General features: G+C 37.0%; 1 protein-coding gene across 3 annotated transcripts in view; it reads right to left on the minus strand.

Moving 5' to 3' along the window:
* Window positions 1-439: 439 nt before the first annotated feature.
* Window positions 440-20,799, minus strand: part of gypc (glycophorin C (Gerbich blood group)) — a 29,761-nt gene continuing 9,401 nt past the window's right edge. For all 3 annotated transcript variants that reach the window (XM_079427601.1, XM_079427603.1, XM_079427602.1), the window contains 2 exons: window positions 10,493-10,522; window positions 440-8,622 (listed from right to left, as the gene is read on the minus strand). In XM_079427601.1, the coding sequence (XP_079283727.1) occupies window positions 8,426-8,622; window positions 10,493-10,522 (227 nt within the window). In that variant the 3' untranslated portion in view covers window positions 440-8,425. The remainder of the gene's footprint in view (window positions 8,623-10,492; window positions 10,523-20,799) is intronic.

Genomic DNA, 20,799 nt, shown 5'->3' on the forward strand with positions numbered 1-20,799 from the left:
CCAGTTGCTGTGAGCTTAAAGGAAATAGTTCACGCAAAAATGAAAATTCTGTCATCATTTACTCACCCTCACGTTGTTCCAAACCTGAATGACTATGTTTTCTCTGTGGAAAACAAACGATTTTAGCCAAACCAGCACCATAAAAGCCCCATAAAAGGAAATATGACTCACTGCATTCAAAGTCTTCTGAGCCATTTGACAACTAAATTTAACTTAAAATCTTGCTTGACAGCTATATTTTCTTTTACTTTAGCGTAAAGAGCAGCTCAGACAATACGCTATAAATAAGAAAGTTTTGAAAGACACAAAGGTGAATAAATGATTACACACTTTTCATTCTGGGGTGTACCATTTCTTTTTCTTTCTTTCTTTCTGTCCTTCTTTCTTTCTTGACTTATGAATAAAATTGAGAAATTGAAAAACAGGCAGCTGTAACAATAACAAGCAATATAATTAATTTTATTTGTTGCCAAACGCATTACTATAGATAAAAATTAAAAAGCTAAGGCATCTGAAGCATACTTTTCTCATTTATTTACTCCACTGACTAATACTGCTTCTAATTAGAAAGCAACATTTTATTAGATTAGTCTAACAATTAAATCTTAGACATTCTTACATTTTTTTCCCCACACAAGCAGAAAAATAGTTACATTTAGAATCATCACAGTAAAAACAGAACAATGTACAAAAGCTTCAAAAGGAAGTAATATGTGTCGTTTAGATACTGATATGTACCTTTAAGGTATTAATATGCACCCTTTAGGTACAAGTTTTATTTTAAAAAGGTACCACCCCAGTGACAACATTTTTTTCCTTTTTTTCTAAAAGTGTATGTACACATTAATATGGATAAGATATATTTCTGCCTTCATTAACACAGTGGCTTTTCCCTCACTATTTTTCCTATTGCCTAAAGGGGTAGTTGACTAGTTTTTTTCTAGGCTTGATTGTGTTTATGGGGTGCATTCAAACATTTGTTCATGCTTCATAATTTTCACATAATTTACCTTTATTCTACACCCCGATTATTTCCTGGTTTTATGAAGGCCCTCCCTCAGAAATACGCGATGGGCTCAGATTGGTTAGCTGGTTCAGTGTGTTGTGATTGGCTAAACCGCCTCTAGTGCTCGTCGAAACGTCCCGCCCCTCAGCTCCAGTTGTATTGTAAACAATGACGTCGTCAATATTGCTTATCAATTTGAGCCTTTTTGACTTTTATATATGAAGAGCTCTTTTCCAAAACGCGATAAACGCCAAATAAATAAAAAAAAATAGTTAGTCATGCCATTTTGCTGTGTACTGAACCTATTCACTGCTCCATCAATGTTTCATGCCAAATCGCTATATTTCCTTGTTTAAAATGTACTGCAAGATACAGTTCCTTTCCAAACTTTCCAAAGCGCCGAACCTGTTTTTAGCCTAAATGCGATATGTCCTCTCGACCAACCAGAATTCGTTCGATGCAATCCAACATGGCGACGCTTTGAAGCGTTTGTTTGTGCTCAACACTTTTGATGGCCTGGATGAGCCAGTGAGACCTACACCTGGGGGTAGAAAACGCCAACTGGACAAAGAAAATCACAAAAAAAACAACAACAAAAAAAGAAGGTTCGTCACTCAGGTGGCGCTTTAATACCCACTGTCGGATGTCAACAGGCTGGTGCGACCGGTTTCTGTCAGGCCGAGAAGCTGTCACCGGACGACCTCTCTCTCTCTCTCTCACACTCACACACACACACACACACACACACACACACACACACACACACACACACACACACACACACACACACACACACACACACACACACACACACACACACACACACACACACTCACTCACTCACTCACACACTCACACACTCACACACTCTCACACACTCACACACACACACACACTCTCTCTCTCTCTCTCTCTCTCTCTCGCTCTCTCTCTCTCTCTCTTGGCAATGTAGTGGACAAATTGATCCTACTTGTTACAGGTTTGACACTTTACTAAAAAAAGTAACTTGCCTATTGAATATTGTTATCATTACTATCATTACTTTTACAGGTTCGGCACTGAATGCCTATTAGCCTAAATGTGTTATTAAATGATTTGAACTATTTTACTATTTAGTTTGTTACTATTTATTTTATTTGGCTGTTATTTATTTCATGCATTTGCATTTATTTGATTTATATTCATTTATAGTATGAGTCCCTGATGTCATATGTTGCATGTTCTCTTGTTTTTTAAAAAAGACAAACCAACATTTAAAAAAAAAAGGATGGATTTGTAGCTTTTTGAAAAAAATAAACTTGACAATATTGTTGTTTCATTTAACAATCATTGTTTAACATGTTCAGACTGAGCCAACAGACCATTTTAACAGGATAAATTGAATATTAACTAAATGTATGGGTCTAGGTAAAAAAATGTCATTTTCATGAAAACTATTAAAATGGATTTATAGCGTTTTGGAAAAGAGCTCTTCATATGCTGTTATTTGTAAGTGCTACTGCTTCTAGCTTCTAATATAAGGTTTTATCCTGATTAAAGCATAAGCCGCACGCACATCCATGTATAATGCTTCTAATTGCTATGTGAAAATAAGTGTATAATTGGAACAGTTTGTTGGAGCTGACCTGACTATCTGAATGAGAGAGAGAGAGATGCAGAGCAGGGGGATGTGAGGAACAGTATTAAGAACAGCTGCTTTATATATGCTTTACATATGATTTTGAAACTTGTGAATCCATTAGAATTGTTAGAAGACAGAATCGCGATTCATACAGTATATGAATAGATTTTTACGTGCACCCCTAGTTCTTCCTCTTCTCCAAAGCAGTGCAACATGGCCTCGTCCCCTTCGTTGCATGTTCCCGGGGGCAGGGTTTATCTGGGTTCGTGAATCGTGACGTATCGGACCCGGGAAGTAACTCGTTCTAGTCCCTACAAGCTGTTTTTGTAGGTATTAAACTGCCAGAATTTTAAAAGACATTAAATAGCTCCTTTTGCATTGAACTTTCAGCGCCGCAACTTTGCAGATATTGTTTATGCTCAAACATCAACATTACACACTAACTAAAATTTAAAAAGTGAAATCGCCATCAACCACCCCTTAAAGGGATAGTTCACCCAAAAATTAAAATTATTCCAAGATTTACTCACCCTCAGGGCATCCTACACTGTAAAAAATGATCGTGATTTTAACGGTAAAAAACTGTGAAAATGCTACGGTAAAAACCTGTTACACGGTTAACGGAAAGTTCCTGTAAAATTTACAGGGAAAACCCGTAAATTGACGTTCCCAGAATTCCCTGCGTTCCATTTCAAATTCTGTTTGAATTTGACGTTTTTTCTTTGAAATAACTATGTTTCTTCTTAGTTTTTTCTTATCAGTTATGTTTATTAGGGTTGTATGTTACATCTTATGTTGTTAAATTAATGTTTATAGCATATTTCAGTTTAATGAGTCTCACCATGATGGTGTTTAGTGCTTGTGTGAATGACACTGTGCACCTTCTGTATATTCTATTATTTATAAGTTACTTGTGATGGGCTTTGGCTCATCATGTGACTTTCTCATCATCACCTGCATATGGCGGGTATCAGTGAATTTCAAAGGAACAAAACAGATTTCAGTACTATAATAGGTTGGTATATTAAGATTATATCAGTTAAAGAAATTACAGTATTTAACTGTAAATTTAAGTTAAAACCGTAAAACCTAAAACGTTGCTACCGTATTTTTTACGGTAGAATTCTGGCAACCACAGCTGCCAGTTTTTTACCGTAAATTTTACGATTTTTTTTTTACAGTGTAGGCATGTCTGACATTCCTCTTTCAGACGAACACATTCAGAGTTATATTCCACATTGTCCTGTCTGTTCCAATCTGTATAGCCTAATTGCAGTGAATGGTGCCCCTGTTTCTGAATCAGAAATGCATCCATCACAATACTACTCCACACGGCTCCAGGGTGTTAATAAAGGCCTTCTGTAGCAAAACGATGCGTTAGTTTAAGAAAAATGTTGATTCTTAAAACTTTATAAATTGTAATGTTCAGCTTCCGATCTCTTAAGCAAGCGTGTTCGCAACAAGGTGGTGGAGCGTATGACGTGGGTGTAACGAAAGGCAAACGTAAGATCCGGAAAGAAGACTGTAGTCTCGCGAGAGTAAGCTCCAGGGAGAAGCATGTAATCTCGCAAGAACCAAATTGTGTGTACAGCACAGGGAAACCATGTGAACAAGTAAATTGTATTTATTGTTTTGCTTAAAATGGTGGGTAACACTTTATTTTAAGGTGTCATAATACATAGTGATTACCTAATTAAGTACTTAGTAGTAGCCATTGTACTTACATGAAACAAAATGTACTTAATATGTAACTAAATTATGGACAGCCTGTAATTACAGCTTGTAGATGTAATAGGCAGCTACTGTTACACATATGTAACAGGCAGAGTCTGTTACACAGCTACTAGTACACTTAAGTACAATCTTTACACACTTTTAAGTAGCTTATGCCTGTGTAATAGTCTGTAATTTTAAGCTGGATAAGGTGTACAGTATAGATACACATGAAGTACACTCTTGATACACTTTATTTTAAGTAGATTATGCCTGTGTAATATTATGTAATTGTAGTGCAATTATAAATTAATTACATGTATTTTAGCTGTTTACTTGTCGGCTAAATCAAACTAAGGTGCAGCTGGATAAGGTGTACAGCATAGATACACATGAAGTACACTTAAGTACAATCTTGATACACTTTATTTTAAGTAGCTTATGCCTGTGTACTTACATTTATAATTACGTTGTATAAAGCCTGCAAAACATATGTAACAATATTTTGGTTACATAAGTAGCTGTGTAACAGACTCGGTCTGTTACATACGTGTAACAGTAGCTGCCTATTACATCTACATAATTAAAAACTGTAATTACAGGCTGTTCCATAACTTAGCAGTGTTGGGGAAAGTTACTTTTAAAAGTAATGCATTACAATATTGCGTTACTCCCTAAAAAAGTAACTAATTACGTTACTTAGCTACTTTTTATTGAAAGTAATGCGTTACGTTACTTTTGCATTACTTTTTAAATATGAGCAGGGCTTGATTGTTTTTAATACAAGAAATTACATTAATACAAATGTAAAAGCCCTGTATCTTGTGAAAGAAAAGTAAATTCACGTCTGTAAAGTAAAACTCAGGATAAGAAGGTTTAACATTCTTCGGCAATAAAAAAAAACAATGAAGTACAATTGTTAGTTTATCTAAAGTCATTTTTGCTTATTAGTGTGTTACTTGAAAAAGTAATATTATTACGTAACTCGCGTTACTTGTAATGGGTTACCCCCAACACTGTAACTTAGTTACATGGTAAATACATTTTGTTTCATGTAAGTACAATGACTACTACTAAGTACTTAACTAGGTAATTACTCTGTATTATGGACACCTTAAATAAAGTGTTATCAAATGGTGCAGTCGTGTCAATACCGGAGATGTTTAAATAAGTTTGACAGGTGTTTTGTTTTGCTTTCTCCTCTGTGCATGCACCTGCTTGAGGGACTGGAAGCTGCACATTTCAGTTTTTAGTATCAACATTTTCTTAAACTAACGCATCATTTCACTTCAGAAGTCCTTTATTAACACCCTGGAGTCATGTGGAGTAGTTTTATGATGGATGCATACTTTTTTTTCTGATTCAGAAACAGGGGCACCATTCACTGCAATTATACAGACTGGAACAGACAGGACAACGTCGAACATAACTCGTGAATGTGTTCGTCTGAAAGAGGAATATCAGACACGCCTAGGATACCCCGAGGGTGAGTAAATCTTTGGCTAATTTTCATTTTGGGGTGAACTATCCTTTTAAGTAAAGATTAGGGGTGTACCCGACTAAGGATTTTCATAGTCGAATCGGTATTTTCAAATCTTGCCGATATTCGACTGATAGTCGAATCATATGTTTGGGGGCGTGGTCAAAATACATTACCAAGAGTCAGACACAGTCATAGTTACTGACGTTAACACACAGAGAAAATGTGTAATGAACAACTCGCAGATACAAGCGGGGTAAATAATGTTTTATGTTTTGATTAAAAGATAGTTAACATTAAACATCAGCGAAACCCTAGAATTCACAACAGTTTTTTTTTTATTATAACGTTATGTATATGACAGTAGTTATTCATGTTCTGCATTTCTGTTTTGAGCTGCGGGCGCTGAAGATGACCATGTAGAATGAACCTTTTGAAGGTTTTTAATCAATGGGATTTAACTCATCATTTATCTCATATAGAATACGCTTGGTATTTTTAAACAACATAACGTTATATTACGACGTATAGGCTATCTGTACAAAATGACATTTACAGGCACCAAAACGTGACGCTAAACGAAACAAACTATGATTGGTTGTTTGACATGGGCAGGCCTTGGCCAATGAAAGCGGACATATATTCCAGACCGTCTGCCGTCAGTCTGGCTACCCAAGACTAATCACCGTAGTACTACAGTGACTACGTTTACATGGACATAAATACTCCGATTTTAATACGATTAAGACAATACTCTGACAGAAATTTTTGATTACCATAATCTGGCTAAAGTCATAATCGAAGTAAACACAAATCGAATTAAGACATGTGGAGTATTCCTTTAGTCGCATTATTGAAGTGCAGTACAGACATGTAAACACCTTAATCAAACTATTACCGTCGTGCAGGACTTTTCGCCACATTTTGCGACAGGATACACGCACGGCAGTGGTCAACTGACTGCAAATAAAAGAGCTTCAACACCGTTGTCGTCTGTACAAATAATTAACTGCACTTGAAGCTTTCATAAAATTAAAAAGGAAACACCCAAAACTGTATATGGCATCATCACGAAGACGAACTATATGTTTATATGTGAAATTCTGGAGGGGACGTCGGATGGCGTCGCGTGGTGACGCAATGACGTGTGCCATTAATCGATCTATGTACTATAACATGTAAAACGGGATTATGAAAGGATAATTCTAAAAGCAACTCATGTAAACACCTTAATCAATACTGTTTTATTCAGAATAAGGTTAATAATTAGATTACTGATGTCCATGAAGTGCTTTACTGCTGCGTAACTCAAATGCATTTTATACGAGATAAATAATATATACAAGATATACACATAAACAAGCTGAAATGTTTTGAAATCGGTAAGTTACCCTACCTGATCGAAAAAAATCCAGTCTTTCACATGCCAGTGTCAATTTGAGTCTTGTTAAAGATTTAAATCCCTGTCACCAAGATCCTCTGTCGGTCACAGATCATGGAAAGTGAAACTTAAATCTATAGGGGTGGTTGGATTTATTTTCAGATTCTTATTTACAGCATTATTTTAATAAGCTGTATAATGACTTATTGGGAGAAAACTGGTAGTTTATGTGAAATCAAAGATTTGAGTACCCCCATTTAGCCAAAATGGCATGATCATAACACCCGTGAATATTTGATTGTGAGATTGGGAGTCGAATCAGGCTCCTCATATCGAAGCATCGAAGCTTCGACCATTCGGGGTCACCCCTAGTAAAGATTCTTAAAAGCTGAACTGCTGAATAACGAGTTTTATGTTCTGGGCCAAGTAAAAAGAAAGTTGAGATCTTGAGACAGGCTCTTTGAAAGTAACTATTTAAAAAAAACAAGGAGCATTAAAAAATGTGACTGCGTACTGAACTCCCGTAAATCCAGTCACTAAGAAAATAGTGTGCATGTTTATTATGATCATTAGCCTAGATTAATCTGCAGGCAGAGCAAAAAGATGCTTTTGAGGTGTTGTGAAGAACTGCCATAACTTTAAAGGTCATTTTCTCAATATTTAGATTTTTTTGCACCCTCAGATTCCAGATTTTCAAATAGTTGCATCTCAGCCAAATATTGTCCTATCCTAACAAACCATAAATCTCTATTAAAATTGACCCTTATGACTGGTTTTGTGGTCCAGGGTCACATACGTGTATATGAGACCAATTAATATGAGACCAATTAATTTGACATTCTTGTTTTTTTAACAGTGTTGATTTCAATGTCTTCATACGTCACCTATCATTCACATTCTGTCTAATGAGATCAAAGACTTCCCTTCCCTTCATCTGAATCCCATCTCATTCTCCTGAGCTGATGTTTGTACAGACACTCAGATTTACAAGGAGTGTGGCATATTTTATCATCTGTACTCAGTATTACCTCTTTTTGAGGAACAAATAAATATAAACGATCTCAGATACTGAAATATAGAAGAAATTTCACAATACTCTTCGTGTTTGTTTCTGTTTGCGGGGAGCTCAGTCAGTTACTTCACTGCTCCAGTAAACTGGATTGAGGCATCATGTGTGCCTGTAGGAGTTTATTATGATGTGTATAAAGGGCCAGCTATTGTGTCTCATATGAAATACTCTTTCTTGCTCTCATCCATGGTGTCCTGCAGGGCAGGGTCTCCACGCAGAGCAGCGTCTGCTGTCTCTGCGAACTCTGTGCCTTTGGCCTCATTGGTATGATATGTGCCCTTGTGCTTGTACATGTATCGCAGAATGACTGCCAGGAGGAGGAGCAGGACCAGAACCACCACAGCAATGACAACTAGAACACACAGACACAGAGAAAGAGAGGTTATATTAGAAGATAACCTGTAGCATGCAGCTATAAGGTGAGACAGAATGTCCTGAAATAAACTGACTACACTGTTTTGAGTTCAGAGGAGCACTGCTGGCTTTATGTGTTTTTGTCAGTGGTTGATACAGAAAAGGGTTTTTAAAAGGATTATTCTGGGATCGTTATCACAATGAATGTTGATTACCATAAGAAGAAATTTAGATAATCAGGAAATTATTTATTGTGGTATTAGTCAATAACATGCCACAAAAGCTGTTGATTGAGCTTAACTTGTACTAAATATGAAACATATTTCTGATTCAACAGCTGATGCCGATACCAATTTTTAATGGTGGTGTGATGGTCATAATACAAATTCATGATTGTATTTTTTTCAGTAAATAAGATGTATACAATTTACATAATATTTATGCAAAAAAATGTAAATAATTTTTATTAGTTAACTAAAACCATACAAATTTGAAAAAAAGAAAGAAAAAATACTTACTTAAAATAAGTGAAATAAAATTAAAAACTAGACATTTAAAAAAACTATCAAACAACAAAATGACTAAAACTTTAATTAAAATAAAAATATACGGAGAAAATATCAAAATTAAAAGTAATTCAATTATTAATTAAAACCTATGATAATGAAATAGAGAAAGACCAGTTCTGTTGATCAGTATCTGCATTTCCCTGGTTGGCCCGATTATGTTAGCCAATTATGTTATGTATAGCCGAATATTGGATGATTTATTAGGCTATGTCTTGGTCTACAACAAGTTTTTGTACTTTTATTCTCAACCCAACTTATATTTAGCTATATTCAAGTGGGAATTTAACATAAACCATGTCCAACATCATTATATTAAAGTGTGAGGACATGCGAAACTGACAGACTTATCCAGTGAAAACTAATCTTCAGGGTGCCCTGTCTGCAGAGAACAGCACTAAATCACACAGCCCTAACAAACTAATATGCACAATGAAATACACATATTTTCTCCTGATATGCCAGACCAGTTTCCTGAAAAAGGTTTTGAGGGCATGTATCATTAGAACCCTGCTGAGGTTTACTGATTCCAATTACTTCAGTGTTGAGAACAAACCCACACACTGATTATTCATGTGTAAATGAGCTAAAGTGAGACCACTGTGTTACTGGTACTTTTTTTTTCTTTTTTTTTTCGCTCAGCCAGAGATCTTCTGAGGCCAGGAAACATCTTGTGCACAAATTACCTCTCATTTGTACAGAAATCTTCCAAGCCTCTCTGACCATCATCAAAGTGCTGTTCTCAAAATGTTCTTGTAACTACACTCTCTGGAGGCAAAAAGCATCTTTCACCACTGACAGCCATGTACTTTGAATAAGTAACATATTGCTAATATGTCATTATCATATAGAAGATATTTTACCAGTGCCCAGTTTTGCTCTGGAAAGCTGGATATTTGGAATTGAAAATGGATATTATCCTCTGCCTGCTGCCATTTATATTGCTGTTTAGAATCGTTGTTTTGGACTGTCCGTGTTCCTATTTTGTCATCTACCACATAATTTTTCTGTGCCTCCGGAGTAATTAGTCACATGACATTTACAGCTCAGGTGACCGGCTCAAAAAACAACTATGTCCAGACCTAAATGCCCATAAGCTTAAGTAGATTGCAGAAACAATTGACACCAATGGTCTCTACCTAGGCTTTACGATGCTCTCGGGAAAGCAGCCCTTACAAAAGTAATATTTAACGGTTCAAATTAGGTAGAAATATTGACTTAAGGTAAAAGATGCACAGTTTTACAATGTAGTGAGATTAAGGCATATTAGATATGTGAAAGTATGTGAGCTACTACACTTACCTCCAACTATGGCTTCAAAGTATGGTCCCTCTAAAGACAAGAAGAAAATATTCCGATGAAGCAAAATTGGTTATAGTGTGACAAACTGAATTTTATTTTTGAATAAGAATGCTCATATCACATATTAAATTTTGTCCATTTTGTAATATAGTGCCAGTTCTACTATTAGCCTCCACTGATTTTAAGCATAAATGTCTCTACATTTTATCAAAGGAAACATGTTATCAAAGTTAGCTCTGTTCGATCTCTTCTAAATTAGTGTTTTTTTAGGAGTGCTGCAGTGCAGCCATCTAACTCTACAACAAGATCCTTCCCGCCTCACTGATCCCTCACAAAACACGTACTGTTGACTTTCCTCCTGTGTTATAATAGCACACGTGAATCTTTCATGATGCTTTGTTTTTATAGACAGCTGTCTCCTCCCATTGTATTGCAGTGAGACTCATTCTCTTCGTCACCATGGGGACAAAAAGCTCATTAAAGAAAGTGATTGAAGATAATCATGAATTATTGCAAAGGCAACATCTGCTGCATTGACTTGACTTTCACTGAAGGACAGGCAAATCAAACATGTTGCTCTCAAAATGGAGATAGATCTAGTGAGACCCCCAAACTATTTTTAAACAGAAAGGATAATGCAGGTTTGACCAAGCAGATGCCCCCCAAACATGAACAATTAAGCTCCCTCATTAGAGTCTAATAACCTGTTACATTGTGATTAAAAGCTCATTGTGATATGGTGTTTACAGCGTGATTATATTTGGAGTAATTAAGGAGACACAGAACATTCACATTTGGGTAAGGTGAAGGGCATGAAGGTGTGTTTGAAGGTATAACAACCACTCATGTGATCTTTAATGTCTCATTCAATGAGTTCAATAATTAGTTGTCATTTTAAAAAAGGTGTAGTGATATGAAAATATAAATAAATAAATAAAAACGGCAACCTCTGCAGTATCTTTCCTCAAAACTTTATTACAACTATGAAATATCTCTGTAATAGAGTTTCTGGTTTGTTTCACAAAGTAGCACATGCTTTTACTGTGAGTCTTCATCATTGTGTGTGACCTGCTAACCTCAAAACTGTCCATAAAACCTCTCTTAGCTTCTTCTAAGAGCAGTGAATCAGTAGTGAGATCTAATGAAGCCAAAAAAAAAGTACATTGTACTTTAAATTGTACTTTGAATCCTCTGGACTCCTGACCATATTATTTAAACAGTTGGAGAACAGTGTGTGCTGTACACTCTGAGCTCTTCCAGAAAATAAAGACAGATGCCTTTTCAGTATGATTATTAAAGTCGGAATGACATGAAAACGTCTATTTTCTAAATGCATGCTTTTAATCTTATTGAGAATTATTCATCCACTTTTTTATTAAAATATCAGGTCGCACTTTATATAAGGTGGCCTTAACTACTATGTTCTTACATTTAAATGAATAATTTGATACAATGCACTTATTGTGAACATACATGTTTTTACATTGTACTTATATTTGTAAAAATACCTATATGCAATTACATCTGTAATTAATTTCTGTAATTGCATTTATAATTACACTGTTGACCCATCCCTTACACCTTAACCCAATAACCATATAAAAAAAAAAATTATATCATATACACCAACATGAGTTGTATGAGCAATCTAATAAAAGCTGTTTTTGTATATGGAACAGGCCACCTTATGGAGGTCATGACTGAGGTCACGTGATCATCACGTTTTCTTATTCCCGTTATTGGACAATTTCCTTTCCAAAATTTCTACTTTCCTTTCACTTTCACTTGATGCAATAAATTAATTATGGGTTGGGTGACTGTAAATTTCTTCATTAACATTGGTAATTGAAAACCTTTGCTTCTGTAATGTACACAAGAACCTTTAAGAATGCTGGTCGAAAAAGTTTGGAAAGTTGAATCCTTCAAAAAGGGCATGAAGGACATGTTTTTATATCTCACAGGTCACGTTTTTGTTTCCATTCAGTGACTAGAGAAGCAAAATGTTGAAATCTATTTAGGACTTGTAGCTGAAGTGTGGAATTTCTGCACCACTGGCTTCACCGAGCTGAATTACTAAAATAATGGTCGCTTTCAAACAATTTTGCCACAAACTCACCACTGGCTGAGCCGATGTTACTCTATCAAATGCTGAAACAAACAAAGCAATGTTTTGATAGCGCCACAGCACAAATGGCTTACTGTTACCCGTATCTGCGTATTAAATTAAGATAGATTTAAAGCTGAAGAGTATAATTAGAAATCTACTATGACACGCTGTGTCATGTGTGGCACAGGGAGACCAGAAATTTCAGGCTAAAATATATGGTGGATTACGGATATAGCTCTTATTTTAGAACATAAATTCTTGGTATAGTGGATGTTAAGCCCATTATAAAAGATCTTTCTAAGTCACACTCAGCGTAGAGCCACAGCACCCCAGGACAGATTAAATCTCTGCTAAATTTGCCATGCAAACACGAGGGAGCCTGTCTCGCCTGGAGGCGTCCCCTCGTTAGCCTCGTTAGTGAAATCCACCAGCCGCTGTGACATGGAGGAGGACATCTGTGCTGTGTGGCCAGATCTGAAGAACAGCTTCTTTTTTTTCACAGCCTGCCATGAAAGCCGACGGGCTGGACCTGAAAGATGATGAGGGCCAAAGGCATTCCACCCTCTCTCTCACTTCTGCCACACAGACCCAGGGCAGAGCAAACCCAGCAGCAAGACATTTGCTTTCATCACCTTCCCAGAAGTGGAGCTAATCTTGCCCAAAGCCGGCTTTTGAAGCGCACTGGTAATTGTCTCCCGATGGGCAGCAAAACCAGGAGCCAGAATGAATTCCAGTCCCTTCAGTTCTTGGGTGGGAAACGCATTAAGCTGATAATTTTCCAGCTTGAATTAATGCAAATTTATCATTGTTGCTCTGCCCAGTGTCCAAACTGTAAATCTGTCCAAATTTCAGCAAATTGGAGAACTACCAAAGCAATGGCATTTAGCTCTGATCTGAACATTTTATTCATGGGGACAACCAATGATCTGGCTCTCACCGTTAGCCTCACACACACTGGATAACTAGGGTAAAACTAGCCCTAAATAGCCTACTTTTAGACATGTAATGTAGTTGAAATTGATTTATTTATTCTTCATCAGTTCTTGAAGAAGACACCAAATATACAGCTTCCTCTTGTTGTCCAGAATCTATATATTTTTTCATGCTGATTCTGCCGCTCTCTTTGATTTCACTAAATGTACCACAGAAGTCCCATCATCTCCCTAGGCAGGCTCTATAGTACATTGTCAAAACCGCAGGAATAGAGGTCCTTGTCTCATCTCTAAGGTGATGAAGTGTCAGGGCAGGCCTTCATGTTTCATGTAGAGAATTAACAGCGCCGATGTCTGTCAGGAAAGCACTCGACTGTGGCCAACTGCCTGTGCCAAAGTAAGAGTGAAAACAGCCACTAAACGCCTCACTAAACTCGCTCTTAGACACTCCTTTCTTCTCACTCTCTTTCTCTCTCACTCACTTCTCAGATGATTGGCTGTTGTTTATTATTCATCATCCTTTTAAAAGAGCAGCTTACAAATGGACAGACGCAGGTGCACTTGAAACCTTAAAGTCCATCTCACTTAGGCAATTTCTGTCATTTATATATATATACAGAGACATTTGTTTTCAGTGAAAATCAACCCAGCGGATTTCTTATAGTTGCTACCGAATATTACAGTAAAAAATATTTTAAAAAATTTAACAAATTACACACTTCAGCTTTAAATCAGCCGGTTGTAAAATGTAAGCCTAAATCCTACTATGTGAAGAAGCATTAAAAGCTAAGCAGCTTCCCCTTAAATAGCCCATTGCCAGTAAGGACATTGACAATAGATGATAACCCGAGGGAACTGCAGAGAAGCCTCAGCTTATAATGAACCTCTAACAAACCATACAAATGCTCAGTACTAGTTAATCAACATATTTTAATTAGATACATTTTTCTGTGGTGCAGCAGTCACAGTGAGGAAGAATAAGGCCACCACATAGTCGAAAGTCTATGTCGAATCCTCCAAAAATTCCTAATGCATTTCACACTGTTTGACATATTTTCTGCTCTTCAGAGGAGATAAGAATGAGAATTCATTCCCACAGTCCTTTAGTGCAAGGTTGTTCAAGAGAGTCCAATGGGAATGTTGGGGAGTCCTTGTAAAAGTTTAGTCAAAATTTAAAAAAATTTAAATAAATGATATTTCTTATTTTTACAGAACCGATAGGATGAAAGCATGGCAAGTGTGATACAGTATATTATAACTATCTTTACAGTCATACATCTGTATAAATGATAAATAAGAAATATAATTGTCTTTAAATTTTGGCAAAAAAATCATATTTTGGTGCCTATGTGTCATGATCTCCTCATTCCTGTCATCTCATAACACTATGAAATTAAAAAGTTTGAAGGTTTAAAGTACAACTGACCTGCTGTCTTCACAGTAATATGTTTTATGTGTTAAGCTCAGAATGACTTGTAACCTCTTATCAGACTTGAGATTGTAAAAAGGAAATATTGATTATCACATTATTTACTATGTCTGCAATGCACAGATCCACATCAAGAAAGGCCTCAAAACAGCCTTGAGTGAAAGCATGTAAGCCCATCAATAAATCTCTCATTTACTGGTCAGGAGCTCTTCTCAGATTCCTCTATGCCACCAAGGCTATTCAGACCTTTAAATCCTCCTCTTAAACAGGTTTTACGATAGTCATTTCTATCAGACTTGAGAGGACCAGTCACTGTATTTCTACACTGTATTGTTGGTGCTGTAACTGCCCTGCAAGATCATATCAGAAAATTGATGATTGAGGAAGCTTGTCTCAAGGCCAAAGGATGCTCATCAGCCTTCCCATGTGATGAAGAATTGTCCTATTGATCCAGAAATCACTGACACCTTTAAGGTGCAGTCACATTAGCAAAAATTTGTGGGCAAAAAATGTGTATTGTCTACTGTTAATGTAGTGATGTATGAAGCACAGCTCACACAGAAGGCACTTTAAACCAAGCAGATTTCTGTTTGCATAATCAACTTTAACCCATAGGGAAATCTTTCACCACCACTAAAAATTCCCGATTGCATGGATTCCAATTAAAATTATTGGATTTTGCCCACGAAACTGTGCCTAACTACGGTAAATGTGATGGCACATATATACGGAAACAAAGCATTGCTTGGCAGTGAGATAACATGTTGGGTGGCTGACACAGCAAAACAAAGCAAAAAACAAAACACAATCTGTATGTATATTTGCTTGAGAAACCAAAAAATTGCATTAGAGATATTGGCAGAAAAATATATCTTATTTTATTTTCTTGTCTTATTGCAAGTTTGTTGTTGTTGTTGTTGTTGTTGTTTTAAGCATACATTTTATCGTACAAAGGAAAATTGTGCCAATGCTGTAAGAAGTTTTTCTTAGAAAATGTATCTTATTTAAAAATATATTTTTAAAGGGGTCATATGATGCAATTTCAAGTTTTCCTTTCTCTTAGGAGTGTTACAAGCGGTTTGTGCATAGATAGGATCCTTGAAGTTGCAAATACTAAAGTCTCAAAACCAAAGAGATATTCTATATAAAAGTTAAGACTGTGCCACGCCCCCCTGAAACGGCTCATTTAAACACGCCCCCACATGTCTACGTCACGGTGTGGGGAGATTTGCAAAACACAGTCCAAAGTTACACACAATGAAAGAAGGCAGAACTTTTATTCTCGCTGTGGTATTGTTGCTACCGCCAGCGCCATGTTGTGGAGACGCTGTGTTTCGTAGTGAAAGCGAAACTGCTTTGTTTGGGCTTCCAAAAGCGGACACAACTAGCAATCAGTGGTTAAGTTGTATTTACAGCACTGTTCCAGAACAGTTCAACCCAAATATTAGAGTGTGTGCACTGTGCAGCGCATTTTACGGAGTACTATTTCCTGAACCTGGAAGAGTAATGTTAGCCTACAATGCTGACTTGCACAAAGGCTGTTTCTATGAAATGAGGCAATTCCAACTTTGCAGGACAGTCTGACTGTTTGACTCACAGCCTGTAAGTACGTTTCTGCTACTGACTATTCAAACACGAGTTTTGAGCAGTGTAGAGTAGTGCTTGTTGTTTGTCGTTTCTCTGATCACAAATGCAGACATGGTAATGTTTACGCAGCGCGATGCAACGTGACGCATAAAAAGACAGTATAAGTCATTATAATCAGTAAGTATGTCCCCACTGGATGCAACATTTATAATCGTTTATAATGGGTTTTATTGTTTTTGTGTCATCGCGCCGGGACACGCATCACAATACGGTAAGGGGTGTAACATTTCCGTCACACTCTTGAGGGATTCGGCCAATCACAATGCACTGGATAGCTGGCCAATCAGAGCAGGCCTCGCTTCTCGGAACGATGAGCTTTGAATAAATCGACGCGTTTCAGAAAGGCGGGGCATAGAGGAGCAAAAATAATGTACAGTATGTGGAAAATAATGTGTTTTTTTTTACCTTAAACTGCATAAACACATTGCATTACACCAAATATACAAAATAATGTTCTTTTTAGCAACGTCATATGACCCCTTTAAAAGAAAATAAGAAAAATAATTAATTTTTCTTACCATTTTCTCCAATGCAAAAAAAATTTCAGTTGCATTGCTGTCTATGCAGGGTCAGAGAGCTCTTGGATTTCATCAGAAATATCTTAATTTGTGTTCTGAAAATGAACAAAGGCCCTTTAAAGTTAGTCATCTAATTTTTAATTTTGGACATAACCTTTTGAAGTCAGTTACATAAAAATGTAGATTGGTCTAATTTTAATACAAAAAGTAAGACTGATTACCACTTGGTTAACTGCTAGTTGGTCAAACCACTTCCTCAAAGACACTGTCTAAACAAAGTAAGTAATGTATATGCAGCCGGCCCATTATGTCCATGCATAGTTCATGAACTAATTTATTTCTGGGTTAGAAGTAAGTGAGTTATTCATTGAGTCAGTAGGCCAGAGCTGAAGTAGCATAAGAAGGTTAATCACATCAAGCTATTGCATCGATTTGCATCATGCAACACACAGACAGGGCAGCCACCAGGACAGCACAGGTGCAAGCATATATTACACTATGAGCTCAGTGGTGATTATAACCCTAAATTCATAACAGTACTGGGCTGAGATGGAGGAGACAGAATGAGGAAACCACATGCTAGTCTCCCTCCATTCCTAAAAGAAAAATGAGCCAAGTACAGAAGACAGGGAAGGAAACGGGAGTAATGGATGTGACTGATAGAGTGAGTTTTCAGCACGTCTTGGAGGAGGAGAGAGGGTGGGAAGCGTGCTGAAAGCTTGTGCTGCACAGGAGGGGAGAGAGGGACAGATTTCTGTTATTGAGCTGGGCAGTCTCATAAGGGAACCGGCGCTGGAGAAAAATTTATCCTGCCCAACCTCAACCCAGATCTGCAATTTCAACTCTGTTGAGGATTATATTACAGCAAACGGTATAACACAAAATTTTAACCCTGTAACCCCACCCCTTAACCATATTGCATAATGCCCTGTTCACACCAAGAACAATAACTGAAGAGTTTGGTTCCAAAACACTATAAATACATTTGGATTAATTTGAGTAAAAATGTGTTTTCTTTACCAAGAAAGTGGCAAGATGAAAACCAGTATTTTCTGTTTCACATAGCATCTTTAGGTTATAATAACATTAAAAATTCAAATCCAGATTTTGATTTTCAAATATTTATTATAAAAACTCATCTTTTTTCCCCCAAAATGCAATAAATCCATGACATGGTTTTTATTTTATTTTTCTTCAAATTGCACTAAATCCATTGAATCAATATAAAAGTTATTTTTTTATATTGAAAATACACAACCAAGTAAGTTGATCCACATATGACAGCCTCTGAACTTGGTCAATACTAATCTTATAGGCCTACAGGCACTGGACTAAAAATACATTCAATCAGTCTTTGCCATGTTATATTAATTTAGTTGACTAGTGCTATACACTGTATGCTATATAACAAAAACATCAATGGCATTAATAAAAACACACACTGACGAGCTACGCGATATCACGTTCATAATCGAATGCTATTCATCTGCGATTATGAAAGCGATAATGGTGTGATCTACTCTGTGTATTAAATGCCGCTCCATCTGAAAGCACGTGACGGAGATCACAGAACCGGCTTTACTGAAGAGATGTGGATGACAATCACATGCGATTTATCGTGCAGCCCTAATTTTTGTTTGTTGATCACAAAGTACAAAGCGTTTATCGTGTTTTGGAACCAAACTCTTCAACTATAAAGATAACAATAATGATGACTATATTAGCACCCATCCATCACTATTATTATAAGTGTGTGCTGCACTTTTGTCAACTGCTTTAAATGCTCAAGCTCTTTAAAGTTGGATTTATTCTGATGGGCTGTCAATGTTTTATCAAAAAAAAAAACTGATTCCATCAATATCGTTCCTCTGTGCTGTTGTCATTATACAGTGGTTGTGGGACTCACCTATTCTCATTGAACTGGAATGATTATTAAAACTTTATGGATACAGATATCATTATTATAGTCCTTGGTGTGAACAGGCCTTAGTAGGCTATATATATATATAAAAGAACCATCAAAGTTGTCTATGTGGCACATTCCAACATATTCCAAGTCTTTTGAAGCAATATGATTGTTTTGGGTGAAGAAAAGTTTTTCACTGAGAATCTCCACTGCAGTTTGCAAATTTATTCAAATGTGTCATAATCAGACACAAGACACACAAGAGCCAATGGCATATGACACTGTTGACATCAAAACTGTCATGCAGCCACTTTCAAATGCTTCAGTGAGTATGAACAAGATTTGAGAGCTACCATTAAAGGGAAAGATTTTCAGCGAATAATGGTCTAAATGTTTCATTGTTATAGTTTGACTGCAAAAAATAGCTGCAAAAAACTTGATGTGCTTTCCACTGAATAAAGAAAAGGGTTTTGAAATGACCAAAAATAGGGTGAACACAGCAGAACAGTGATATCTTAAAGCCAAATTCAAACTGCCAAAAAAACTGCCAAATGTTAGAACAGTTTGGTACAAGTGTAAAAACACTGAATTATGCCCTCATTTTCTGACCCATGACCCAATTTTTAGTTCCATTAAGGAAATCATCCTACGATTTGAACTTCATCTCACTCAAGCTAAAAACATCCAGAATATGTGAAGTGACATACTGCCAAGTATGGTGACCCATACTCGGAATTCGTGCTCTGCATTTAATCCATCCAACGTGCATACACACAGCAGTGAACACACACACACACAGCAGTGAACACACACACAGCAGTGAACACACACACAGCAGTGAACACACACACAGCAGTGAATATACACCCGGAGCAGTGGGCAGCCATTTATGCTGCGGCGCCCGGGGAGCAGTTGGGGGTTCGGTGGCTTGCTCAAGGGCACCTCAGTCGTGGTATTGAGGGTGGAGAGAGCGCTGGACATTCACTCCCCCCCACCTACAATCCCTGCCGGCCCGAGACTCGAACCCGCACCTTTGGATTACGAGTCCGACTCTCTAACCATTAGGCCACGACTTCCCCTAACACACTACTGTATCCACCAACTAAGAACACAAGCAGCTCAATCTTCCACCCCATTACACAGCCCCACTCTTTACTTCTATAACACCCTCACTTCCTATCTATAATCTTCACACAGACTCTTTAAGACTCTGTCTGTAAGTGGTCAGTAACAATCATTTATATTGTCCATTGACATCCATAGATTAGAAATGTCAGTTGCAGTTTCTCATTTTGCTAGCATGTCTGTATTTTTACTCTGGTCATAACAGGTCACTTGGCTTTGTCAGCGTCCCAAAACTCTTGACTCTTTTAACCCTTACATAAACTGGTGTGAATCGTCCTTGAGACACTGTACGCACATCAAAGAGCGAATCCAACATTTTCCTTTGAGCGGCGACACAATGAATTTAGAATGGCCTCTGCTGCCTAGATGGCTTCATTCATCATCTGGATATGCCTCACAATGCCATGTGCCATAATCAAAGCAGCATAATTATTTTTATGATATTCATTTCTATAGACAGCACTTGCCCTTGAGAAGGTCAGTCTATCATCTTTGGGACTAGGACATCTAATCTATGCGAGCGATTGAGAATCGCAGAAAAATATGTAAGAGAAGAAAATTGCAAATGACCCTGAGGTCACTTGGCCACAGATACAGTTATTCAGTGGCACAGAAATCAGATTGTGGTGCTGAGGGGGAGGAA

The sequence above is a fragment of the Barbus barbus genome (assembly GCF_936440315.1).
Source record: "Barbus barbus genome assembly, chromosome: 10".
Classification (NCBI taxonomy): domain Eukaryota; kingdom Metazoa; phylum Chordata; class Actinopteri; order Cypriniformes; family Cyprinidae; genus Barbus; species Barbus barbus.